Source organism: Lutra lutra, chromosome 4 (genome assembly GCF_902655055.1).
Source record: "Lutra lutra chromosome 4, mLutLut1.2, whole genome shotgun sequence".
NCBI classification, from domain to species: domain Eukaryota; kingdom Metazoa; phylum Chordata; class Mammalia; order Carnivora; family Mustelidae; genus Lutra; species Lutra lutra.
In genome coordinates, this window is record NC_062281.1 from 172,032,887 (window position 1) to 172,060,242 (window position 27,356).

A 27,356-nucleotide genomic window follows, 5' to 3' on the forward strand; every position below is an offset into this window, starting at 1 on the left:
GCAGTTGGCTCTATTCTGGGAGATGATTTTTCACAATAAAATAAAGATGTTCATCACTTCGGAGGCGTTGGTGCAGAAGCCCACGAAACCGGAGGGCTCAGCGAGGTTTCCTCCGCTACCGAGCATCTCCCTCCTGGGCCAGCCCGCAGCATCTGCAGCCCGTGTCTCAGCCTCAGCTGAATTAGGAACTGCAGCCTGGGCTAAAGTTCACTTCATGTGGCCTGGGTCTGGAAGGATGTGCAGCCCTTAGGGTGGAAAGTGCCCACGGCCGTGGTCAGGGATGTACAGGCGGGACCCAGCTTTTGGCCCGGCATCCTCAGCTTCTGTTGAAATTCACTACGAATGCGCTGGCTGGAACCTGGGGTCCAGATCAGAGGCTCCACAGGCCAGTGGACTCCCTGGGAGTTCCAGGAGCCTTGTAGGTTTCCTCTCCTTAAAATTCAGATCTTGCAACTTTTATTCTGAAGGCCGTTCCCGAGCTCCCCCTTGCCTCTGTACAGCAGGTCAGCTTCTTCCAGGAAGATCATACCTTGCCCCATCATGCCTCGGCCACTGGACCTATTACTATGTACTGTACTTACCTGCTGACTTCTTTCCTCTTGTGCATCCATGACTGGACTGTGAACTCCTGAAAGCAAGGGCTGTCTTCCCTGTCTCCCGGCCTGACCTTCCTCCTGTCACTCTGAGGCTCTGAAGCTCCAAGACTCTGAGGGGAGGACATGCCCTTTATATAGCTTCTCGCACTCAGGACCAGCTTCTGGGACATGTGGCCTTGGCCGTCACATGGGTGCCAAGGGCCCCTTGCATGGCTTCACACGCTGCAACTGTCTTGAAATTGTTAGCCATTTTTGAACAAGGGGCCATGCCTTTTCTGTCTGCGTTGGGTCCTGCAGATTCTGTAGCTGCTCCAGTCCACACAATGGGTGAACAGGAAGTATTTTTGGAGGCTTGGTGTGCCTCCTTGTTTAATGTTGGTGTAACATTAAATGAGAATCTCTAAGGGCACAGACTGCAGTTTTCCAGCACATTCTGATGGCCCCAGTATCACCTTGGGCAGGGGTGTAGCCTTTATCATCACCTTTAACCCCTGGCCTCAGCCAGGGCAAGTTGAAAATCAGGAAAAGTTTACCCACATCCAAGAGGGACCCTTCAACCAGCAGCCTAGACCCACTCCTGAAGACTGCATTTATGGCACAAAGTATGGGAGGCATTTGTTCTCTGGCATCATTTCAAAGCCAGACAGCGAGAAGGCCAGGGACAACAGGCTCTGAATGGACCTCACAAATCAGGTAGGACACAGCACCATTAGCCAGAGCTCTTTATCAGGCAGGCCTAGGCCCAAGAGACTTTCTGCTGGAAGCAGGAGGCAGGGAGTAGGGACCATTAGCCCCATGGCTCAGGGGAAGGGAATGACGGATGAGAAGAGTTCTAACTCCATCCCGGGTTGCCTTTGTTCAGTCTGCATGAGGTCACTCAGGGAAGTGTGCCAGATAGAGACGCATGCATGGGCCGAGCTGTTGCAGGTGCTGTAGCCCCTGTCTCTGTCCCTGGGAGGTGTAGAGGATGACAATGAACCTTTCCTGAGTGTTCCCCATGTGCCACTGCTCACAGCATTAAATGCCTTACCCACCGCTTCCCACTGAGTCTTGCCCCATCCTGTGAGGATGTGTTGTGATTGTCATTTATAACTGGGGAAGCTGATCATGACAAGATCTCACGTCCTATCCTCGGTCATCCAGGTACTTAGGGACAGAACAAGGGTTTAAGCCCAGAGATACCAGGTGCTGCAACCTGATCTCCTAAGGTCACACCCCATAGCCCACCCCCCCACATGAGGCCAGAAACCTCTGCTCTCCCTAGGTGGCCTCTAGGGTCTGGAGAGGGGCTTCAGATGAGGGGAGGGAGCCATGTGCCCATTCTCCTGGATGGGGCTAGAGGAAAATAGAGGATTGAGGTCCCTATCCTTGGGAATAAAAAAGAAAAGCAGAAGTCTTGAAGGGAGGGGGAAGGGTGACACCCGGAATGATCTCAGAGGGCATCGGGAGCCTGGATGCATGGACCTTGAGGATTCTAGAACCTCTGTCATTGCCCTCCACCAGTTGCTCCTTTCCAGAAGCCATTTCCAGAAGGCAGATGTAATTAAACCCAGGCACTCCTGCTCGGGAGCCTTCTTTCAGTCACTCCTCACCCTGCTTCAACGCAAAGATCTCTTAGAGCTATTCAGAGCAGTTGCTCCAAACCCCGAGTGCAGATCAGAACCACGTAGGAGAGTTTGAAACCCTCACGCTCCCCGTGACTCTTCCGCACAGTGGCTGGGCATGCACAGTGGAACGACGACCTTGGAGAGAAAGTTTGATGGTTTCTTAAAAAGTTAACCACAGCCCTGTCATGGACCCCAGTCATTCCCCTCCCAGCAGACAAGAAAAAGAAAAAGCCCATGTCCATGTAAAGGTTTGTACCCAAAGGTTTAGCCAACTTTACTTGGAAGAACCAGAAACTGGGAATAATCCAAATTGCCCACCAATGGGTGAATGGATACACAAGCTTTGCTAGATCCCTCTCATAGACTACTACTCAGCAATAAACAATGGGCTACTAGGAGATACATGGCATGGATGGTTCTCAAATGAATTGTCCTGGGTAAAAGAAGCCAACCAAAAAGAGCATCTACTGTAGGAGTTTGGTTATATAAAATTACAGAAGCTGTAAATGGCTCTGGAGTGAAAGAAGGCAGATCTGTGGTTGTCCCGGGGCAGGGTGAGGTAAGAGAGATTACCGCCAGTCCTAGGGAAACTCAAAAGTCATGGAACCTTCTTACCCTCATTGTGAAGGTTAACTTAGGAGGAGTATAGTAGGTTCAACTTGGTCCAAGCAAGAGCCTTCAATATGTGTGGCTTCTTGTGTGTCCGTTATACCTCAACAAAGCTATGGGGGAAAATTAAAAAACGCACACAAAAAACTCTTGCTCAAACCTGTCTCAGAACAAATAAATCAGCTGTTGGGTATAGACCCTAGACACTACTGTTTTTAAAGCTCCCCAGAGATTCTAAGGGGCTGCGAAGGTGCAGAGGTGCCGATGCAGTGGGGAGACAGGTGTGCAGAGAGATGGTAGGTGTTCTGGGAGGGAGGTACTCAGAGCAGGGCTGCCAACCCAGCTCAGAGCTGGGCAGGGGAAGCGCCTCGGACAGGTGACCGCTGAGTCATGCAGGAGGTAACAGAGTTTTGAAGGCTAAGCAGGAGTTTTCCGGGCAGGCAGGGTGGAGGAGGCAAGACAGTGTGGTCCAGGCAGCATGGGCAGCACCAAGGTCAAAGGTGCAGAGGATGGAGAGGACAGCCTGTAAGCAGGAGCATCATGGCGGTCTGTTGCCTGCAGCTTGGGCCATAAGGCACAGAGCACCCACATGCTCCTGGAGAGAGGCCACATGAGCTTGGCCTTTATCTTCCTTTTTCTTGAAGGTCCCCTTAAGGATGAGGGAGAAGCCCACCAAGTGCTGACACTACTCTTCCCCAGGCATGGTTCTCCCTGCTGGGAAGGTTGGGGTTAACATAGGTGAGGGGGGAGGCGCTCAGTAAAGGGCCTTAAGGAGAGTGATAAGGTCAGAGATATGCTTAAGAGACCACTCTAGGAACCAGATAAAGAAGGCTGAAGAAGGTGGGATTTAGGCTCTCAAGTCTTTGATGGCAGTCTGTGCTTTCCAGGGCAGGAGGGTAGTGAGGCGGGGTTTGGGGGCACCTGCTCTTTGTTCCTTGCTACACTGACTCATTCAGTGCACATCTCCAGAGGGCTGGCACTAGCCAGGCCCTGCTCTCAGCTCTTAGGGACAGGAAGGAATGAAACAAAAGAAACCCCTTTCCCCACAGAGCTTACCTTCTAGACAACATAAACAGCATAATTAATGATGGTAGAGTATATCAGACGCTTATGAATGCTGTTGAGAGAACAAAAGCCAGGGATGGGGATTAGGAGTGGCAGGGCTAGGGGTGGGGCTTGTGATTTTAAACAGGGCAGACAGGAATGGTGTCACTGAGAAGCTGACATTTGAGGAAACACCTGAAGGAGGTGAAGGAGTGAACTTTGCTGATCTTTTGGAGCAAGATGGTACCAGGCTGAGGAAACTGCAAGTGCAAAGGCCCTGAGGCAGGAGGGGTGAGCGGAGAGAGACCAGTAGAGAAGAGGGCAGAGAAGGCGTCGCCTGTGTGGGGCAACTCTGAGTGAGAGGGGAAGCCCTTGGAGCATTTGAACTGAGAAGGGGCACTCAACCTATTCTTGCAGGGTTGTTTGTAAATCAGATGTTTGGCAAATGAATCCTGCTTAAAATCCCATGGGAACCCAGCTGACCCAATGGTTCTTGCTTGAAGGTGGCTGGTTCCCACAGAGCAGGTGTGCTTGTGGACACCCTGCACAGGCTTTCTCCAAGTGAAATCTCTATGTGCCCTTTCAAAGTGAGAGAGCAAGCTCCCCACTCGTCCCCACCCACCCCTGCAGATAGCAACACTGTCTACCTACAGAGCCTGCTCCTCCTCCCCAGGGACTGCATCCAGGCTGTGCTGCTCCCCTCTTGGGTGGATGAGGTTGCAGAGAGAGAAGGGAGCTCGTGAGGGTGATGTCGGAGGGAGAGTGAGCCACGTGGGCCCTGCAGTCAGAACTCCAGAGCCAAGGAGCCTGAACACTCTGCCTCTAAGCCAAGCTGATGAATTTGCCAGAATGACTTCCATTGCAGCCAGCTGAAGTGGCTACTGTGCCATTCACTGAGCACTTACTATGTGCCAGAATGGGTAGTAGGTGCTTTGCATGATCTCTCATTCAATCATCTCAACACTCCTGACACCTCATAACTCCCGTTTTGCAGATGAGCTCCGAAATGCTAGCAAATGAGGGTTTTCTGTGTTCACAGGAAATGATCGTGGCCCCAGGGTGTCCCCGCCCTCCTGCCCGCCCCCATGCTGGCTTCTGCTCTAGCACCCCTTCACATCCCTGTGATTATGTCCTTAAACATTTGTCTTCCCACAAGGCCACCAGCCCTTTGAAGGCAAGGTCTGAGTCTGATCCATGCCCCGTCCCCGAGCCTGGCACAGGCTGATCCATAGAGTTATAAAATAAATTAATGAATAATTAGGAAAAACCGGCTGCCAGAGAGCACCGAGGTTCCAAGTCAGCGGTCTGATAATGTCTCTATGAGTGAATCCAGCTTCTGTGGACTTTGTGTGTTGAATAATTGAGTGAGGTATGCCAGAGGCAGAGCAGATGTGAGATTTCTCAAACCCAACAAAGGAAAGAGAACTTCGAAACAGAGGAGATGGAGATGGGGTCGAGACCCACCCTGGGGGTTCATGGTCTGGGGATCCCCAGGAGGCCGACCTCAGCAGGAAGAAGGAGTGGGGGAGGGATACAGCTTCGGGTAGAGGGCGGTGGGTAGGACAGCACAGTGCTGGGCATTCCAGGGATGACAGAAGGGACCAGGCAGCTCCGAGTCCTGGGATCCAGAGTGCTGCTGTCCCAGGGGAGCTGAAAGTCCAGATAGAAGATTAGGTTTCATTTATTCCATCAGCATGCGTCCTTGGCGTTGGGACCCAGCCGTGAACAAGGCAGTCACTACCCTTATGAAGGTGACTTCTAGCATGGAGACAAGTCAACAAGTAAACAGTCTCATTTCGGGTTGGGATAAATGGTACACAGAGACAAGAGGCAGGCCAGGGAAGAGAGCAGGGAGCTGGGTTATCTCGGACAAGACAGAGTCCAAGAGGGCTTCTCTGAGGACCTAACTCTTAAGCAGACCCTTGAGTGATGCAAATGATGTCTGTCTCCGTGGCTGTCAGCTTGGCATGTGTGAGAAGCTGCCCCACAGCCAGGTGGCCAGAGTCAGGGACACAGCAGGAGAGAAGGGAGAGGGGACCCACCGTGCCACTGCAGCCTGCCTGTGGGGTCTCCTAGGATATGGGACTTTCTGTATTAAACCTGGAAACGTCCCAGGCAAAGTGGGACTAAGTTGGTCACCTAGAGGTAGGGCAGGAGAATAGAGGGGGGCAGGGACAGGAATACGCAGGCTTGCCTTGGAGGCCCCAGGTTTTATTCTACATTTGATAGGAATGGAGACAATGGCTCATGTTTGATTGAACAAGTAACTCTGAGAGCCTCCTCCCTGTGTGGCGCTGTGTTGGCCAGTGAACCGGGGTGAGGCACACGCTCCCGCCTCCTCGATGTTTTGGGCTTTTGTGTCCTCTCGCACTGGACATTAAGCCAGTGGTGGCACACTGTCACCACATGCCTGCTTTTTTGCATTTTCTGACCAGGCTCAGGGAGAACAAAGAGAAGCATCTGTAGTCTTCAGACAGGTGCCTTTCTTTTCCATCCAGAACAGCAGGATGCTTCCAGACATCATCTCATCATGACAGGGAGGGAAGAGCGTGTTATCTGATCCCGTGTTGTGGTCCAGGTCACCCTGGCAAGCGAACACTGGCTTAATTTGCGCACCTGAATAGGAAGGTCACAGGATGGCCGGGGTGGCCAGGAGAAGCAGGCAGTTACAGCGGAGCACATGGGAGCCTGGCAGAGCTGTGTGGGCGGGGCGGTGTCACACCAGCAATCGGGAACATTCACTAAATGTTAACCATATCAGCTTCTCAGTGCTGCATAGCAAAATGCCCCAAACACAGCAGCTTAAAACACATTCATCATAGCACAGTTTCCTTGGGTCAGAAGCTCTGGGCACATCTCAGCTGAGTTCTCAATTCAGGGTCGCACAAAGCTACAATCAAGGTGTCAGCTGAGGTGCGGATCTTATCAGAGGCTTGGGGTCCTCTCTCCAGCTCATGTGACTGTTGGGAGAATTCATTTCCTTGTAGCTGTAGAACCAATGCCGCTTGCTTCTTTAAGATCGGCAGAAGAATCTGCTGCTTTACGTCTCTGACCCTCGGGCTCACCTGATTTGGTCAGGCCCACCACCCAGAATAATTTCCTTTTTGATTAACTCCTAGTCGGCTGATTTGGCTTTAATTACATCTGCAAAAATTCTGTTCACCTTTGCCAAACATCTAATCGTGGGAGTGAAACCTCATGATATTCATGGGTCCCACCAATACCCAAGGGAAGGGAGTTCTGAGGGTGGGATGAAGGGGCGGGGACTCTTGGGGACCATCTCAGAGCTCTGCATCCTGAAACAGCCTGTAAGATGGACTTTACACACACCAACTCATCTAATTCTCAGATCAGTCCTATGAGGTAGATACTGTTATTGTTCCCACTTCACAAATGGGCCAACTGAGGCAGAGGGAAGGTAAGTAATAAGTCCAAGGTCCCACAGCAGGAGGGGCCAATGTTGTGATAAAGCACAGCCTGTTGGAACAAGGATGGCTGTGCCAGTCAGGGAAAGAGGAGGGGGCAAGCCCACCAAAGTTCCCATTACTGTTTCATCAAGCGTTGCCATGGAAACCCTGCAGGAAGCATCGCTGAAAGAGCTGTTTGATTATTTTTTCTGGGTGACCTCTGCAGACACATAGCAGCAGCACCAACACAAGCACGCACCGTGGTGGGGTTAACAGGTCTCGCAATGGGCACGTGGCCGGAGGTCCCGGAGGCCCCTTGATAAAGGAACACACTCATTGGCAATATTAGAGTCTGGTCACTGTCCCTGCTGCCAGAAACCCAGATCCAGGGAACCATTCAGGTCCCTGTGGTCTGTAATGCTGTCAGTTTTCACTTACCGTGGATCCAGAGGGACTGTATCTGTGGCTGGCCCTCTCCTCCCACTAGCCTGCACTCGTGGCCTATCTCTGACCTGCTCTTCCTGCCCTCTTCACACTGGTGATCTTGGTACCTCTGCCCAGTCAGAGAGAGGGTTAGGACAGTGTGCAATTTGTGGAAGGTATGCCTGGACAACAGACATAGGAAGGTCCCCAACCTGCTCTCTGACCCCCTTCAATGAGTTCCAGCTCCCACCATGACACAGAACGTCCTGGACACTTAATGATCTTGTCCTAAATCTTAACATAAGGGCCACCCTCGCATATCAATGAGGAGTAGGTCCAGGGTTATAAATATGACGACAGTGGCGATCACAATGACTGCCATTTAGTGTGACTTCTTGCCAGGTCCCACGCGAAGTGCTTTGTGCAATTGAGTTTAATTGCTCATTTGTCAATTCACTCAACAAATATTTATTGAGCCATTGCTCTGTGCCAGGTTCTGGGTCTCACCCGTGAAGCGGTTAGATAGCATCCTGCTTGCATTCTAGTGCAGGGTGGGGGACGAAGAGAATAAGCAAAGTGGGAAAAGTATTGAATTGTGGTGTCATGCAAAGAATTAGAATAGAACAGGGTTGCAGAGAGGGCCAGGGGACTTGTTTGGTCTGTGTGGTGAGTGGAAGCCTCCCTGAAGAGGCCAGAGTTCAGCAGATAGTTCAGCAGACATCTCAATAAAAGGCTGTGCCAAGGAAAAGGTACAGTTGATGCAAAGGTCCTGGGGTAGGACCTGGCTTGGTGATTTTGAGGAAAGAAAGAAGAGCAAGAAAGTGGCTGGAGTATGGGAAGTAAGGACTAGAGAGTACAAGCAGAGGTTGGCCAAAGAGACGTTGTAGGTTTGTGCAAGCTGTGGGTTTTCTGGGATGAGAGATGAGAAGCCCTAGGTGTATTAAGCAGGGGAGATATGGGCCGTAACTTATATTTCAAAAGATCACTCTGCCTACTGTGTGAAGAGTGACTGCATGGGGACAGGCTTGGAATCAGGGAGGCCAATTAGTAGGCCTTTGAAGGATTCTGGTGGCTTGGGCTGCAGAGGGAGCAAGGCAGCTGGAAAGAAGTACATGGATTCAGGTGTGACCAGCCAGGCTTGCCAAGAGTCTGGATATTGGCGTGGGGAAAAGGATTCTGGACTATTCCTAAGTTCTTGGTCTTGAGCAACAGGTAGATAGAGATTCCATTGCGGCAAAAATTCTTAAGCTGTATTGTGATTCGTGTTTCACACCTTAAAAAGCAGGCCCACAAACGCCTGATGTGTGCTGCTACACAGGTGAACCTTGAGGACATTATGCTAAGTGACGATAAGTTGTCGGGTTCACAGCGACAGAGAGGAGACTGGCAGTTGCCAGGGCCTTTGGGGGAGGAGGGATGAGGAGTCGATGTTTAACAGGTGTGGAGTTTCAGTTTCGCAAGATGACAAGAGTTCTGGAGCCAGAGGGCAGTGACCGTGGCACCACGGGTGTGAACTTAATGCCACTGAGCTAGGCACTTAACAATGGCTACGATGGTCATTTTTATGTTAGGTGTATGTTTCCCCGGTTAAAAAACATGGAACTGGCCCAGGATCCCACAGTGACTAAGAGGTCAAGCCAGGTTTTTATCTGGGCCCAGCGAACACCAGAGTTGGTGTGTTTAACTGCTGCATCCTTGTTCCCAGGAACACGGGACCCAGGCCGCACAGAATCTCACCACAGCCCTGGCACCAAGGGAGGACAGCAACCCCAGGTGTGGCTGGTGTGGGTCCCTGCCCATGGGTCGTTTGAATGGGAAGGGACAACAGGAAGTCCACCGAATCCTGGGACTTTGTAACAATGTTGATATGTACAAGAAAATGATGATGATACTGATGATAATGGTGGTACTTACTGCTGACCACAACAATGACAGCAAAATGGCGAAAACGTCAGCTCCCACACCTGGACGTGGGTGGGCCAAGCCCCTGGCATCTAATATTTTAGCAGTCCTCACCATAACCCTACACTGTAGCTAGTTCCATGATCCCAATCCTTTTGATGAGAAGACTGAGGCTAAATGCCATTAAGAGACTTGCCCAGGACCATCCGCCCGTAAATGGGAGTAAAAATCAAAGCTTGGCCTGCCTGTCTCAAGATGCCTTTCTAGTAATGGCCCAGGTTAAATGAGGGGACTAATTACGAAGGGATAACTGTGCTGCTTCTCAGTGTTCTATTTTCTGGGCCAACTTGAAGGGACACAGAGTAATGATTTCCTGGAATGAGCATCTTCTGCACGGGCCCCAGGATGCTCCACACTCAGTCTCCCACGTGGAAGCTGACACTGCCTTTGCCTGGCGACAAGTCCCAACAAGGCTTGGCACATTCCCACCCCGCCCCACTCAGGAGGCACCTCCCGGGGGGGGGGGGGTGGCAGAGGGGGAGAGAACAAGATAAAACAAAATCCAGCTGAGCTCCTAATTCACATTCATCTCCAGCAGCTCCTCGATGATAAATAATTCCGGAATTGGAAATGAGGTGGAGGGAGGCAGGTGGAGATTTGGGCAGCCCGGGCTCACCAGACCTTTCCACTTGGGATCTTCCTCTCTGCTGCTCGGCTGGCCAGTGAGTCGGGGCCCACCAGGGATGAGGGGGCACCTGTGCCTCCTCCTCTCTCTCTCCCTCTCTAGTTATTATTTTCAATCATGGTAAAGTCGACATAACAAAGTTGACCATCTTCACCATCTTCACGTACAAGTGTGCATTTCACCAGCATTAAATACATTCCTGTTGTGCAACCATCCCCGCCGTCTGTCTCCAGAACTTTCTCATCTTCCCAAACTAAAACTGTGCTCCTGAAATACCTTTCCCCTCCCTCCTCCCTGCTCCCAGCAACCACCATTCCACTTACGTCTCGAAGGATTTGACCACTCTGGCTAATCCAGCTGTGAACACGCCCTTTCCCTACCCCGGGTGTAACCATGACTGTGTATCACCAGTGTATTCAGGTGATCAGGTGAAGTGTGCATCCTGTTGACCTCCAGGATGGCCACCCTGCCTGGTGCTCAACAGACCCCCTACCACATCTCATCCTAGGCCTTGCAGGTTTCCATGGCAACCCCATGCCAATCAGCTGGGCAAGGCAGTCCTGTGTAGCGGTTTGAGTCCTGGCTGTCTGCTTACCAGGTGTGGGACCTCAGACAGGCGGTCACCAGTCATGACTGGTCTTTCGTTTGTTCTCCTGTAGAGCCTGGGTCATCCTAGCTCCTGCTTCACAGCTAAGGGGAGGGCTTGTGGGGAATATGATGTCCTTGTTCTCTGGTGGGCATCATACTGGGTGCTCGGTACAGATTACTTGCCATGGCCCTCACAACGACCCTCATGCGCACTTAGGCCCTTAGTCTAAGCTCTGTCTGTAAGTTGCTTGCTTGCTAGATGGGGAAACTGAGTCTCATGGAGCTGAAGGTCTTGCTGGAGGTCCCTCCCCAGTCAGTGGTGAGGCTGAAGCTCTGAATACCCAGCTTGTGGTCTTACCCGCCGTGCATAGAAGGCATCTAGCATAGGACACGGTCTGCAAGAGTTGCTCAGCAAACGGGGACCCACCTGATGAACTTTGGGTATGGCCATAGCTGGCTCCAGACTTGAGGAAATCAGTGCATTTCCCCAGAAGCGGAAGCAGAGTTGGCTTTAACAGGCAAAGCCCTTGTCTGACCCGGACATTCTGGTCTTGCCACTGGGCCAACAGATCAGATTGGCTGTGCTGGGCAAGGACACTTGGGATCCATGCCTGACCTTGGTGATCTGTGGTTGCTGTCTTCCTGCAAAGAGGGTCCACACATTTTATTATTTCTCAGAAGGTCCCTGACCCCCAAATGAAGACCCCACTTGGATTTTAAACCCGATGGATCTCAGAGAGAGGCACAGGCTGTAAGAGATGGTGTTATGCTGAAGCTTGGAGAGGGGCCAGCTCCTGGGACAGCAGGGATGGAGTCACTATGGACACATGGTGAGTCAGCAGACGTATGTGCTATAGGACAGACAGAACCAGCCAGGACTAGGGGTCGTAGAAGAGAAAAGCCGCTGTTGGCAGTCAGGGGGATGAGGTCAGACCACTGGGAATGCTAGGCTCGGCCACAGTAAACAGAAGACACCAGACTTTCCATGGCTCAGCGAATAGCACTTGATTTCCTGCTCTTGTGTCGTCCTGAGCATGTGTTCCGTTTGGCGGGGCAGCTCTCCTGCACGCGGTAATGCATGTTGGAGACCCACCATCCCCTGGGGTCTGCTCAGCTGCCTCCAGCTGAGATGGGAGAACTTGGAGAAAGTTGCATGTGGGATCTTATGGGCCAGGACTGGAAGTGGCCTGGGCCACCACTGAAGAAGGCCCAATTGCAGGGGAGTCTGGGAAATGTCATCTAACTGTGTGCCCAAGGGAAAGAATGAGTTTTGGTGGACAACTGGCTTTTTTTTTTTTTTTTTTTTTTTTGGCCACGTACAGCCAATCTGACATTAGAAAATGTCTAAGGAACAGAAACCCCCTGAAGTAAGTTCAGTAAAGCGGGGTTTATGCTAAGTATTTAGTGGACAGCCTCACAGAAAACTAAGTACATGATGATGGGCATGTATCTGCTTGTTCATTCGACAAATAGTTGTGTGTTTGTTTTTTTTAAGATTTATTTATTTATTAGAGAGAGATCATGAGCAGGGGTGTAGAGGGGCAGAGGGAGAGGGAGAAGTAGGCACCCCACTAAGCAGGGAACCTGTCTTGAGGCTCAGTCTCAGGGCCCTGGGATCATGATCTGAGCCATGCCACACAGGCACCCCCAACAAATGGTTTTTGAGGGTCTGCTGGGTGTTGGCCACTGTGTGATTTGCTAGGATACTAAGGTGAAAATGTCAGAGTCTTCTCATGGGGCCTGCATACTAGTGGGAAGAGGGAAGTAAACAACAAGGAAAACATTAAGAACACATGAGATGATTACATATGGTGACTCATACTCCAAAGGTAACATAAAAGGGGGTGGGACAGAATAATTGAGGGCAGATTAGATGTCAGGGTAGTTCTCTCCGAGGAGGTGGCATTTGAAATGATATGTGATAGATGAGCATGAATGAGCCATGCAAAGAGCAAAGGCCAGAGCACTTCTGGGCCAGGGAAAGTTGTGCAAAGGCCCTGGGGCAGAAAACAGTTTGATATACTTAAGGATCAACCACCATCTCTGTTATCCTAATTCAGATCTCTTTACTCTTTGCTCTGTTACTTTTCCTCTGTTAAATTCCACTGGTTCTACGGGGGACTACCAAATTCAGTGGCTCTGTGTCTTCCCTTCCTGGCTTCAGCTCTTAGCCACATTCCACACACTGTGGGCCATGCTGTCATTCTCAAGATCCTCTGGGGCACCCATAGCCCCCTTGGCTTGTCGGTTCCTACTTGTACAAGCTTCCCAGAGTGGAAACAGTGGAGGACTAAAGGGGGGCAGGCAGGGAAGCTGCAGTGGGGCCTGGGTGGGTAAGCAGGAGAAGGGCTAGGAGAACATCCTGTTTTCTTGGCAATCAGGAATGTAAGTTGCCTGCACAGTGCCTGGCTCAGAGTGGGCCCTCCGCCATCATTGCCTCACCTCCTTGTGGGGCTGTGGCCTGGGGTGGGCACTCTGCTAGTTTCTTGACTAAAGGCTCACAACCCAGAGTGTAAAACCCGTGAGGGCAGGGAGGGTGCTCCCCGATAGAGCCCCAGCACCACCACTGGTTGCATGAGGGAAGGAATGAACCAGCAGCCCCTGTAAGCCAGCATGTCTCCTGAGCCACGGGCAGTGTAGAGTGACAGATCCCTGTGACATGGCTTTGGGGGTGGGGCAGAGAGAACCAGGCCTGTTCTGGAACCCCGTTCCAGCCCTAGAGATGCTGATAACAGACAGGCCAAAGGAAATGAGGGTGGGGAGGCCAGAGACCCAGCCCACGACAGGCAGGAACCACAGTGGGTCAAGTTCAGACACAGGACAAACCAGAAGGAGAGTTTGGAATCATCAGGCATCTGGAAAAACTCCCGAGGCTCTGGGAAGAGGTGTGACCCCAGGCAGGAGCCAGAATGGAGAGCTTGTCTCTCTTTGGGAAACAGTCCCAGTGATAGAGTGATCAGGTCACTCCAGCTCTTTGGAGAATCAGAGAGGGGTACAGGCTCTTTGGGGCCTCTCACCCCCCTCCTTTCCTGAGTAGGAGGGAGAACAGTACACAGGGATCTGGCTCCTTCTCTGAGCACAAACCCTATGCTCCGGGACAGCTGTAGGCCAGGTCAGGAGATGACTGAGACTCCTTCATTTCTTTTTGGGAGGGGAGAGCTGGGAATGCCTGACTCCTGGACACTCATTCCCTGGGCTGGCAGCTACCTGGCACAACTGTGTGTATCCACTGCTGTCTTCTCCACTCAGTCTCCCTCTGTCCCCAGCCTCAGCAGGCTCTCCCACATAGACACACATATGCCTCCCGTGTCCCAGCACACACCCACATGTGACATACATATGCAAATTGATATCTACATCTACAGTCTACAGCTCTGTCCACACTTGAAACACTGGCACGTGAGCGCACTTGCATACACTAGAGAGACATGGTGTTCTTGCTCACACACACATGGTGCTGGAGGAAATACAAGGAGTTCGATGTTGCTAGGACATTGGATGTGAGTGGAGACAGCGCTAAGGTTGGAGGCAGGGGTGGGGCCAGATCTCAGCACGTGAGTGATGGGAAGACACCAGAGGGCTTTCGGAGGGAAGCAATGTGATCTTGTTAGCTCTTTAGAGAATGGGTTGGACTGGGGCAAATCTAAAGACAGAACAGGGAGGATGCACTGTCTCCAAGTCCCTGAGAAGAAGGCCAGATGGGGGGAGTGGGTGGCCCTGAGGCATTAGCAGGGGGGTGGGGAGGAGGGACAGAGAGGAGAGAGGAAAGGAAGCCAACACTAGAGACTGATGCAAGAGGTTTTGGCGAGGGTGGCTAGAGGGAGCCCGCCCCCGGGGACAGGTGGGTTTGAGGTAAGGGCAGGAGTTCCTTTGGTCTGCATGCAGCCGGAAGCATGTGTATGAATTCCCCGTGGAGAAGCCTGATGGTGGGGAGACCTGGGGCCTGGAGTCAGGAAGAAGGTGGGACTGGCTACCTGGGACTTTGCAGATAGGTGAAGAGTCAGCAACAGAAGGGACAGCTGCGTGCTCCTGGCCATGTGCCACTGCCTCTACCTGGAATGTCCTTCCTTCGCTGCCAAGACCATACCTAATGCCTCTTCCAGGAAACTTCTCCGAATTATTCCTTCCCATCATCCCTGAGGCTGTGTGGCACTGGCTGGGGCAGCTGAGTGCAGCCAGGATGAGGGGTGGAGAGGGGCCGAGTGGGGCCAAGTGGGGCAGGGTCCTGGGCCTGTGTCTGTCCCCTGCCAGCTCCCTGTGTCGTCTACATTTCCCTAGCCACTTTGGGGCTGAGTAGACTGCTCAGAAACTGTTCTGATTAGGCTGGGGAAGCGTTTTGGACCAGCAGCAGACGAGAAGCAGGCGAAGCAGGCCCTGCTTGGCTCCGTAGAAGTGCTGCAGGTCCAAGGGCTGCCACCTGCCTGGCAGAGGCCGGCTTCTCACGTTCCAGCTCCTGGGCCCCATCTGCTCCCTGCAGCTACTCTTCCAGCCTCTTCTCTCTCTCAGCTCTGGCTTCACCTACACTGCCCTGGCATCCTCTCCTGGGGAGCTCTTGGGACTTCTATTGAATCACATCCCCAATTTATTGAGCAATTCCTATGTGCCAGACACTGAGATAAGTACTCCGTCTGGTTTATCTGACTTAATCCTCGCAGCGGCTCTCTGAGCCGGGTGCCGTGACATCTCCCATTTTATGGGCCAGAACACCAAGGTGCCAGGAGGTGAAGTACCTTGCTCAGGAAATAGCAAGGCTGGGATTTGAACCCAGGCCATCTGTCTCCAGGGTACACTCTCCTCACCAGGGCGCTCGGCTACCTGCTATCTATTCACTGCTAACCCGTGGCTGGAGGCAGGGGCAGGGGTGGGGTGGGGGCTGAATTCCAACCCAGGTCTGCAGGACACTGGCCCCATTCTCCGAGCCATGGTGGTCTGTGCCTGCCTGACCCTGGCAGCCTCACTGTCTGCCTCGGAGCCTGTGGCCGAGGCCAGCAGCTGCCTGCCCCATGATCACAGCTGGATCCGCCTCCCCACCCCAGTCCTGTCTCCTGGTCTGGGCCCGGGTGATTAAGAGTGTCAACACAGGAGCCGGGCAGGCCCCTTGAGTGCGGGGATAGTGACACTGGCTTCCAAGACGTGCTCTGCTTGTTGAAAGAGACACCTGCCAGCAAGTGTTATTCACCCAGGAGAGGCGTACGGAAGTGAATTGTCATTTTGAGACATAATATAGGTTGTTTATCCTGTGTGGGGGAAGATGTGTTGTGCCTGCTGTCATATATGTAAATGCAAGAGCTATGTACAGGTGCCTTCTGGATGGGTCTGTTTTTATATATGCATGTTTGAGTATGAGAGAGAGAGAGAGAGCATGATAGAGCGTGTATGCGTGGGAGAGCATTTGAATGATGGTTTTGTGCCTGTGTGATGTGTAAGAGATGTGGGTTTTCCAAGTAAGAAACTAGTCCAGGGCAGAGAGTTCTGCCACCTGGCTCTTGACCCTTGAGGGCCCACATGGGTGGTCTCTACTTATACAGGGGGCTCCACAAAGCCTTTGGACTTCAGCATGCATGTAAAGTTAGACCTCAGAAGCGGTCAGAAAGCTCAGGGCTGCTGATAGAGGGAGTGAAGAGGGCTCACAGACTTCCTGTGGGGCCTCACACACACAGCGTTTCTGCGTCTTATAGTTGCTATATCCACCATCCTGCATACCTGCAGAAGGTCTAGGAAATAAGGGAGTGACAGTGGATGCATGCCTCCCTTCTCTGTTCCTCTTGGGCCCCTGTCAAATTCTTTTTAGGAAGAGGGCAGCCAACAGTCTAGAGCCTTTGGAATGTTGTGTTTCTCCCAGTGGAATGCAGCCTAAGTGTCTCTTGCCTTAAGAAGAGAGATGGCCATGAGGCATGCTGGGGCTTCCAGGCCCTGGACAGGAAGCCAAGTGCTGGAAATGGGGACCCTGGGGGGCTCCCTTGTCCGCAGGCCGGCACTGGCACATGGCAGATTCCCATGGGCATCCCAAGGGGTGCTTGTGCTCAGAGACAGCATTTCCCTGCTAGCCAGCAGGGTACTGGGGACTTAAGACCCAGCCTCGGGGGACGGAGGTTTTGCAAAGCTTGGGGGAGGTTCAAGGGAAAGTAAGACTAAGTATACTGCCTAGTGGAACAGCCCCAGCAAGGGAAGGATGACTTTCCATATGGGCATCCTCACCCAGGGTTACAAGTCCCAGCCGTAGGGCAAGACACCCTGCCAAGCCAGCTCAGGCCTCACCCTCTTTAAGTTCCTTTGCCAAGATTGGTTCAGGATCCATGACTTCCTGCCTGCCGCTGGGCAGGGGTGAGGGCCCAGGATGACTGGCCTTAGCCAGAAACCTTGGGAAGCCCTAGCCCCCTGGGCCAAGGCTCACTCTGCCCCAGCCAAACAGAAAACATACCCCGCTATAGAAGGCGTCAGAAGAAAGAAAAAATCCTATGCATTTGCCATTTTATAACATATACTGAGCTCAACAGGAAGTGGTAACTTCACTTCTTTGATAGGAATTGATCCCATTCCTTAAAGCTCCTGACGAGTGGAACCTGAGAAACCTCAGGCCATCCCAGCTTCCAGAAAAACATAAGTTGGGATTTGCCAAAGGGGAATTATTTTTTTAAAAAATTCATGTTAACCGGAAAAGTTCTATGTAATTGTCAACTATCACCGCTATTTTCCTCTTATGGTGGTAATGGTTAATAATGTCAATCAAGCAACTGAGGTTTACCTTATCCTAGGATCTAGCAATTCCCAAAGCATATTCCATAGAACGATTCTGGAGTTACTAGGTGATTCTAAGGGAAGAAAATGGGGAGGGGGGAGAGGAGGAGAGATCCTGTAGTTAAATTTTTGGAGATTCTGATTTAAGTAAGGTTCAACAGGTTTCTCGCCTGAAGAACCTCTTGGGTAAACTTGTGAGCATTGGTTTCTGCTAGAAGAGGGAGTTTCTGGAGTATTTTTAAAAATTACTTGACCCACTGGATGCTTTTCTCACAAAATGTATTTCTCATTTTTGTATGGAGCATACATCGGGAAACATTTTGAGGCTCCATTCTGCAGCAAATCACATTTATCCCCAAATTGCGTATTTAGCTGTTCTAACAGTATTTTTGCAGCATTTCCCCAAAAGACATCAATGATTCTCCATGCATTCTCTGTTCAGACAAGCTGGAGAATCCCTGTGCTTGGCTGTGGGGGGAGAGGTGCCGGGAGGCTGAGTGGGGAGCAGGAGGGTCTGGGGCTTCAGAGGTCAACAGAGGCTGCCTCATGGAGGACCTTGTACCAACCTAAAGCTACTCATCAGAAGGGCTGAGGCTTGCCACCAGCTCTTAAAACAGGAAAGGGACATGCTGGTGCATAAGAACAGGGGCTGGAGCTTCCCTTAGGGATTGGCTGGGGGAAGGAGTGGGTGGCCCAGCCCATTGCTCCCCTGTAATCCTGCAGAGGATCCTCAAACTCATGAAAGCCCCATCCTGGAAGGCTCTGAACTTCCCCCTCCACAGCCTCTCTTTTTGTTCAGTGCTGTGTTTCCTAAAAGCAGGGTTATCTCTCTCCTTTTCTTCTTCCTCTTTTTCCCAGAGAGATCCCTTGTGCCTCAAGAAGCTGAAGTCATTGATGCAGAGGTGACTCCCCTCTGGGCTAGAATGGACAAGTTAAAATACAAGGTGCCCCGTTAAATTTGAATCTCAAATAACAATTTTTTTTTTTTAGTGTAAGTATATCCCAGATGGCGCATGGGGTATACTTACGCTAAAAACCCCTATTTGTGTTTCTCTGAAATTCAAATTTAACCGAGCATCCTTTGTTTTAACCAGCAGCTGTATTCAGGGACCTAGGATATTGCCTTTTCGGTGCTGCTTCTAAAGAATGGCTAGTAAAAATGAGGAGATCATGGGGTCTTGTGGTTGCAAAGTGTCAAGGAAAATTCTATACTGACAGCCCCACCACGGCTGCTCGTGGGAGAGTGGATGCCTACACAGCCCCAGCTTGTTAGGGTGGGGAGATAGGGCCAATGAGGCTCTGCCTGGGTGTGGGTGGGGGTTTCCCTAGGTCTGGCAGAGAGAGGGACAGTGCAGGGACACAGAGCACTGCCTCCATGCTGGGAAAACAGCCTTGAAGCCTGAGAGATCAAGGTTACCACCTGATGAAGGAGACAGCGCTGTGGTCAAGTGGCTTGATTTTCAAGCCCAGCCCTGATCGCAACCAGGAGTGTGACACTGGGTCCGAGTTAGCCCCCCCAAAGGAGACCTCCATGGTACCTGTCAGGGGAAAATGAAGTAGAGGAGCCCAGATAAAGTGCTGAGTGGAAGGTCTAGCTCAGATTAGACATCCAAATGCTAACAGTTACTGTCATTACAACTGACCCTCTGACTCCTTTCCCCATAGCGGTGCTCACGAATGCCAATCTAAGGAGGAGCTTGAGGACTAAGAGAAGTACCGTCCTAACAGGAAGAGGCGGAGTTTGAACATAGGCAAGCCCTTCCCGCAGCCAGCACAGCGCCCCCTGTTTTCAGGGCCAAACTGAAGGGGAAAGGAAATGAGATTTCTCTCGTAGTCCTTGGAGGGCTTACTGCCTGTGTTTGTCTGGCCCACTTCCGGCTGGTTGCCTCTGTCCAAGACTCCTGCCTGCCTGGCTCACTTTTCTCCCAGCCCCTGCCCATCCTTGATGCCCAGCAAAGAATACTGTACACCTGAGCTAAGTGCCTAACTGAATTGACTGCCAGACAGTGGCTCGTGGACTGGCTGCCTGTGTTCTCAGTAAAGTTTTATTGGAACATGTGTTGTCTGTGGATGCTTCTGCACTACAGTGGAAAAGTTGAATCTCTGAGACAGAGACCATAAGGCAAGGCCCAAAATATTTGCTATCTGGTCCGTTACAGAACACAGTTTGCCAACCCTGCACTGGTTTATTGCTATATATATATATATATATATATATATATATGCTAATATATAATGCATATTTTTATATTTATATAATATACATTATATATATGTACATACATAAAATTCATTCAATGCATTCCAATCAGGCATCCTCTTCCTGCCAGGCATTAAGTAAAACACGAGATAAATACAGAATAACTCATTTCTGCCCCTCAGGGGAGTCCAGCGATGAACACAGACACCTAAAGAAATCCTGAGAAGCAGGCTTAGCTCCATTTGGAAAGCAGGGTGTCCTACATGGACGGCTGAATGAGTTGCAGTGTTGTGTGACAAGTGCAGGAATTGATATGCAGCAAGAATTCCAAAGTTATTCTGTAAATGGGACCCCAAAGCTCCAATCAGGTAAAATGTGGGTTTTGAGGTCACAAAATGATGAAATGAAGAGAGGGGCCTGTGAAGTTCACGGGCGGGGAGTTCCAGAAATCTGGGAGCCGATCGCCAATGACATTATGCGTGAATTGACCTTCTATCCCAATGTGTTCTCCTGGGATCTTCCAGTTTCTACCAGACACAAAGAGCATCAAGGAAGGTGTCACAGAGAAAGTGACATTGAAGTGTGGCTTTGAAGGATGAGTAGGAGTTTTCCAGATGGAACATTTGAGAGAAGAGTAAGACGTGCTTGGGGAGCCTGTGGTTTAGAACAGCCCTAGTGGAGGGGATGAGATTGGGGGAGCAGGAGGTAAAGCAGAAGTTGTCAGCCGGGGTCACCTCATGGAAGGATGGGGCTGCATGAATGTAAGCTTTGATTTATCCTAACAGCGATGAGAAAGCTCTCCAGATTTTCTTCTTCTTTCCTTTTATTTATGTTTATTAATTGTTCAAATCATTATTTATTCTTTTGTTAATCATGCAAAAGAGCAGGGGACCTGCAAGGACCGCTGTGCCTGGGTGGCAGGGAAGCCACTTTTGGCACGTGCACACCTGATGGGGTGAACAAGGCAGGGCTGTGGTAAATGAGACCTTCTAGAAAGTTCACTCTGTCATCCGTGGGGACAGTGCCTCGGAGGGGGCAACACCAACAACGAGATCAGAGTGGGGTGTGGAAGTCCAGGGGAGAGGTGAGGGGGACTATCAAAGGAGATGCAAGGCTAGGGCAAGTGTGATTTATGGAGTGCAGCACAGTCCAGGGGAGAGGTCAGGCTTGCTGCCCCCAGAAGTCAAAATCCGGTCACAAGTGAGGCCCCGAAGATTGAACAGTTCAGAGCTCAGAGGGATAACCCCACGGGGTTAATAGGATAGCTGACACAAAATAGGTTGCGGTGAGTGGTTGTCAATCCCAGTTCTGCTTTGCAGACCCCTGGACGAGCCCAGCCTCTGCCTCTGAAATTCTGAGTTGGGAAGTTGTGGGGCAGGCATTAGTAGGTTTATAGAATTCCCCACATGCCCCTGGTGGCAAAAACCACACACCTGAGCCAAGCAAGCACGCTCACCGTGGGGAGTTTATGCGTGGCACTGGTTGAGAAGATGTGTGACAGGACAGGGCCCTATGAACCGGGGTTGGGGGAGGCAGTGTACCCCATCAGAGGCCCTGGTGCCCCCTGTATTTGTTTGACTGACAGGTGGCAGGAAATGTGTGGGGCCAAGTGAGGGGCTGACTTGCCTGGTGGACACCCCAGGACATCCCCCAGGGAAAATGAGGGTGAAGACCCTACGAGGAGGGTTCAGGATACACGCGCCACCCCATGGCGGGGTGACTCAAGGTGGGGTGCTCAAGTGCAAGCAGAACCTAGTGCAGCTGCAAAGTAGGGGTTTAGGAGCCCGGCATTGCCTTGGAAACCCAGCTTTACCCCTCAAGGACCATCTGTCCTTGAGTAAATGTCCCAGCCTCTCTGGTAGGCATGCTCCTCTCAACAAGGGAGGATAGTGGCATCTCTGGCAATGGGTTGTTGAAAGGATTAAATAAGATCATTAAGTCATTTGATCAGCTTTTATCAAAGTATTGTTATACTCGAGGTGGAATGTTCTAGGAATTGGTACATGGAAGTGAACAAAATAGACTAAAACCTGTCTGTCTTTATGGAGCTTACATTGTAGCAGGGTGAGATGAAGAATAGCAAATGTATCAAACATAAAATATGTCAGATGGGAGGAATGGAAGTGGAGGCAGCAAGTAGAGACAATTCTTTGGGGATGGTAATATATACAAAGCACTTGGCACTGGGGCTAGCACTTAGTAAGTGTGCAATAAATTATGTTTACAAGGCCAAACAGCTAAAAGTAAGGGAGTTATAAAGAATAACTTTATAAAATTAAAGGTCATGTGTGTGATGCAGAAGTACCTAGCTCGGAGTAGTTAATTGGAAGAGAAAGGTTTTTATTCCTCCCTCTCCTGACCATGCCCACTACCCCTCAGTGTCACACACACACACACACACACACACACACCCCCCAAACACCATCTCCTCTTTCCATGTTGAGGGTTGTGGGAAATGTAATCCTTCCCTCTGAATCCTTTTTCCCAGCCATCTTGCCACTTAGTATCAACCGTCTGGCCACCGAGATGAAAGAAGTTGCTTGATGGAAGATAAGAAATCAAAACATACGGAGGGTGCTTGTCCAGAGAGCATAAATGACTCTTCATTATAATATGGGAACTAAAGTCTCAAATTAAAAATAAAAGAAGGCACGGTGTAGCTTTTGCTGCACTCCAACCACAGAGGAGATTCATTGTCATACAATCACTGAGAATATTATGTTGATTGGCAAGAACCAGGCTTTGAAGAAGGGACAAAACTCCCCACAGCTAATCTACAATGGAATTGTTCAATGTCAGGCACAGCTTTAATAATATTGTTCTGAGGTACGTTGGATGTAAATATCCCACTCTTCATTTTGTAAGCAATCAAAGGGAAGTTTTATAGATGGGCGAGCATGAACAGCTAAAATAGCTGTGCCAAAAAACACACGGGCAAAATAAAAAAAATCAAAGAATGCCACACCTCAAAAGACTTGCTTTGTGGCTTCTCTCCGATCTCCTCTGTCCAGCAAGTTGCACATCAGACACATTACAAAAGCCCTCGCTTTAAATGTTGCCCTTGACATTATTTTAAAAAAAAATACAAGGTTAGTAATTCAGACTGGAGGGAAAAAAAAAAAAAAAAAACACAGACCATTAAATCTGGACAATCAGGTAATCACCCTTCATCTTGTCGCAGCACCTACAATGATGGAGGGAGGGAGGGAACTCTGGTTGATTAAGCACCTACTGTGTGCTGGGTGCTGTCTCTGTTGGAACCAGTATCACAGTCCAATTAAGAGTGCTGAACAATGGAGCCAGAAAGACTGAGATTCACAACCTAGCTCTGCCACTTTCTAGCTCTGTAGCCTGGAGGAAGTTGCCAAAACTCTCTGTGCCTCAGTTTTTTCCTCTGTAAAATGAGGATAACAGGTATCCCATTGGATTGTTTTTAGGATTAAGTAAAATTAATTTGTAGCCTGGGCCCTAAAACCTACCCGTTACTCAAGAATGGATATTACAGAGCTAATTTTACTTAATGTGCACAACAGTGCTACTACAGGTTTAACGGTGTCCCCCAAAAAGATATATTGAAGTTGTAACCCCCAGTAGCTGTGAATCTGACTTTACTGGAAGTAGGATCTTTGCTGATGATGAAGTTCAGATGAGCCCATTAGCGTGTGTCTTAATCCCAATCCAAAATGATTAGTGTCCCTATAAAAAGGTGAAATTTACATACAGAGACACAGAGAAATAATGCCACTTGAAGATAGGGGATGGGAGTGGTGTGCCTTTAAGCCAAAGAATGCTAAAGATTGCCAGAAAGCCACCAAAAGCTAGGAAGAGACAAGAAAAGTTTCCCTTACAAGTTTCAAAAGGATGCGTTCCTGCTGACACCTTGATTTTGGACTTCTAAACCTGCATATTATGAGACAATAAGTATCTATTGTTGTTGTTTTTTTTTAAGCCACCCAGTTTGTGGTACATTATTACAGCCTTAGGAAACTAATACAATACCCACCATGGGAAGAAACAGTATCCTTATTTTCAGATGAAGAATTGAAGGCCAGAGGCGACAATTCTAGCTTAAGATCACTCAGCTAGTGGTTGCGCTGAGATCTGGAATCCACACCTCTCTGAGCCCAGCATCTGCCTCCATCTCTGGCCACTATGAGGCCCCTTAGGAGCAGAGCTCAAGATTAAAAAAAGGAGGTGGCATTGGGACTGAGCCCCCATTCATCACACCCAAGTCCCAGTCGAGGGGCCAGGTCAGAGTGGCCTGATTATGAACAGCTCATTAAGTAAAGAGCAGTGAGTGTTTGAGAGTGACTTTTTAAAAAGAATTGACTTTTATTTATAGTGACGTTCCAGTCATTAATTTCGAAGGAAGAAAGCCCAAAGCAGAAGCAGGTTCATTAAAAATTTGACATTAGTAATTTAATTAAATTGGGTCTTTGCATCTCGTTGCAGAAAATAAAACGTTAGTTCTACACCAGTTCTCAGCCCATTTCCCCTGGTTTGCACCCTCCCCTCACCTTAGCTTGCTTTCTTCTCCAAATGTTTACCTGACCCACCCCTCGACGTCCCGACACTCACAAACACACACACATCACAGTCACTGCCTCCTCTGCAAGCTAGCAGTGTGAGCTCATGGGAAACGTCAAGGAAGCCAATAGTGTGGGACATAGGAAACGCCAAGATAGCCAGCAGCGTGGGATCATGTGAAATTCCAAGATGGCCAGTAGTGTGGGATCATGGGAAATTCTGAGGTAGACAGTAGTGTGGGGTCATGGGAAACACTAAGGTAGCCCGCAGCATGGGATCATGGGAAGTTCCAAGGTGGCCAGCAGTGTGAGATCATGGGAAATGCTAAGCTGGGCCAGTGGACAGGGTGATAGAGGTAATCCCTTCATCTGAGTCATCACACCCTTAGAGATAGAGCATGTGCACAGAGAGCTCTTCAGTCTTTAAGATAACTCACAAAAACTTCAGCCTCTAGAGGGCTGGGACCCTCCTTATTTAGTTCACTGCTAATTCCCAGCATAGTAGGCCCACAATAAATTTGTATTACATGTAGGAATTAATTATATTGCATGAATTAATTCCTTCATGTAATACAAATTTATTGTGGGCCTACATGAATGAGTAACTTCCCCAAACAACTAATTAATGAACACACAATTAAGTCCCTGCAAGTGCCAGGCATTGTGTTAGGGCTCCCAGGATAAACCTATGGGCCAGACCAGGCCCCTGACCTTCGGGTCCTAGGACTCAGTGGAATCATGCAGCAACCATTTTCTGAGCACCTACTATGTGCCGGGCACTGTGTCAGCCAGCCATGCATCATTTATTGTCAGTAACCCCCTCCACCACTAGGTAGTGTTCTCCTTTCTCAATTGAGGAAATCAAGGCTTAGAGAGGTCACATGAGTCAAGGCCACAGAATAAGACAGAGAACAGTGCCTGGTTGCAGAACCAGATCAAGTCTGCCACTTCTCTCTACACCATGCTTTCTCTTCCTAGAAGGGGATAATAGGAAAAGGGAAGGAAAGCCTTCTTTCTGAGGGTTCTAAGATCATCAGTATTGGTAGAGAGGGTCCTGGAAGACGGCAGCATGGTCAGGAAGAGGGTATGGCAAGGGCCCGGGAAACCCTCTAGGATTCAGGGTGGCCACCTCCACTTCTTCATCCTTACTCCTCATCCTGGCCACCATGGCCCTCTTATTTCAGGCTTTTTGAGCCCCTAGGTGGTCTCTGGCCTCCGGCCACTTGTGCATGATATTTCCTTTTCCTGGGACACTCTTTAGCCTGGCTAATTCTTACTAATCTCTCAGAATTCAGCATAGATGTCACCTCTTCCAGGAAGCCATCTCAGACTGCCCTAGATTGGGTTTGGTCCCCTGCCTGGTCTCTATCCTATCAGAACATTTAACATACCTTTAATTGTGCACATCTCTCATGAAGTGTGCTCGGATTCACGTGTGTCATATTCATGTGTCTGCCAGGCTCTCTCCTAAGCACTTTGCATATCTTTGTTAATTTAATTTTCCCAAATACCCATTGAGGGAGGAAAGTACTGTTGTGATCCCTGTCTTGCAAACGAGGAGGCTGGGGCACAGGGGACTTAAGGGACTTGCTTGGGGTCCCAGAGGTAGTAAGCCATCTGTCTAAGATGAGCATACCCAAGTTCTTGCATCTGTACTCCCCACCACCCTGCTCTATAGCCTCTCAGTGATGCCTCAGTGAGCCATCGCTTAGGTGATGGACGTATATTTGGATGATGCTCTGGACATGTCCATGAGCCCTTGTCACTGCCCCATGGGGACATCTTGAATGGGTAGGTCTGACCTTCAGGGCACAGGCAGTTCTAACTCTGGGGAGATAGGCAGAGGGTTGGGGGAGCAGGATTGGTTTGAACAAGTGACTCAGGCAGAGGAGCTGCTCCCACCCTCCCTGGAGATTGGCTGGTACCCTCCCCAATTTCCTCGGGATAATGAGAGCCCACTTGTAGCTGGCCGTGATGGCTTGGCTTGGGTCACACCCTGTATGTTGTAATCCCCAGCTCCCCCTTTAAGTGGGTCATTCAGATCTGAACTGAGGTTCTTGTCTTCCCACTTCACTGCCTGTTCCAACACCAACAGCCCCTTCAACTCTCCCTAACCTGCTGGGCCAAAGGGCCCCTCCGGTGGCCAGAACAGACACACATGAAAGGAGGGACCCTGGGTTTAATGAGCACCTACTCCACGCCATGCTCTGCACCCCTTCCCTGGTTGTAAGGAGTGTGGAGTGTGAAATCAGGGCAACCATACCCAAGAGATTAAAGTGATTTTTCCCTGGAGAATCTCGAGTGATGGGACTGACGTAAGCCATATCCATGGTTGCGCGGGAGAAAAGGCAGGAAACCTGGATGTCCAGTCATAAACCACAAGTGCGGCTCCTCCTTAACGCAGGGCCACCATGAGTACTCAGAGACTAGGCAGCCTCGAGATGGCCTGCCCATCTACCCGGGAAATGAGACCCGGGGAGGCGACTTGTCGGGGCAGGTGCTGCGTGGAAATGGGCTTTGTGGCTGAAGCCTCGCTCACAGGTGACCTGTCTCCCTCTCTCACAGTGCTCCCCAGTCACACGTGTGGGAACCCCGGGCGGCTGCCCAACGGCATCCAGCAGGGCTCAACCTTCAACCTCGGGGACAAGGTCCGCTACAGCTGCAACCCCGGCTTCTTCCTGGAGGGCCACGCTGTGCTCACCTGCCATGCTGGCTCTGAGAACAGCGCCACGTGGGACTTCCCCCTGCCCTCCTGCAGAGGTAGGCGGCCAGAGAGGGTCTGAGGAGTGGGCAGTAACTGGAGGGGATGCTGGAGCTTCTAGTGGGACCTGGTCTTTGGGGGGGAGGGGAAGCTACACCATCCACTCCAGCTACGTCGGGGGTGCCTGCTATGGGGAACGCATGTCTGGAGATCACCGAGTATCCTAGGGTACCTAGCTATTCCAGAGGCCTCTCAGCCTCACTGACTTTCCAGCCCTCAGGTGTTCCTCTCCTCAATCACTTACCCCCACATCAACAAACTCATTATTAT

The 27,356-nt window shown here is 50.5% G+C and overlaps 1 protein-coding gene across 1 annotated transcript in view; it reads left to right on the forward strand.

Annotated features, from left to right (window-relative positions):
• The window catches only part of CSMD2 (CUB and Sushi multiple domains 2), a 619,562-nt gene that overhangs the window by 184,201 nt on the left and 408,005 nt on the right, over nucleotides 1-27,356 (forward strand). The window contains exon 4 of the mRNA XM_047727770.1: nucleotides 26,891-27,085. Coding sequence (XP_047583726.1) covers nucleotides 26,891-27,085 — 195 coding nt within the window. The remainder of the gene's footprint in view (nucleotides 1-26,890; nucleotides 27,086-27,356) is intronic.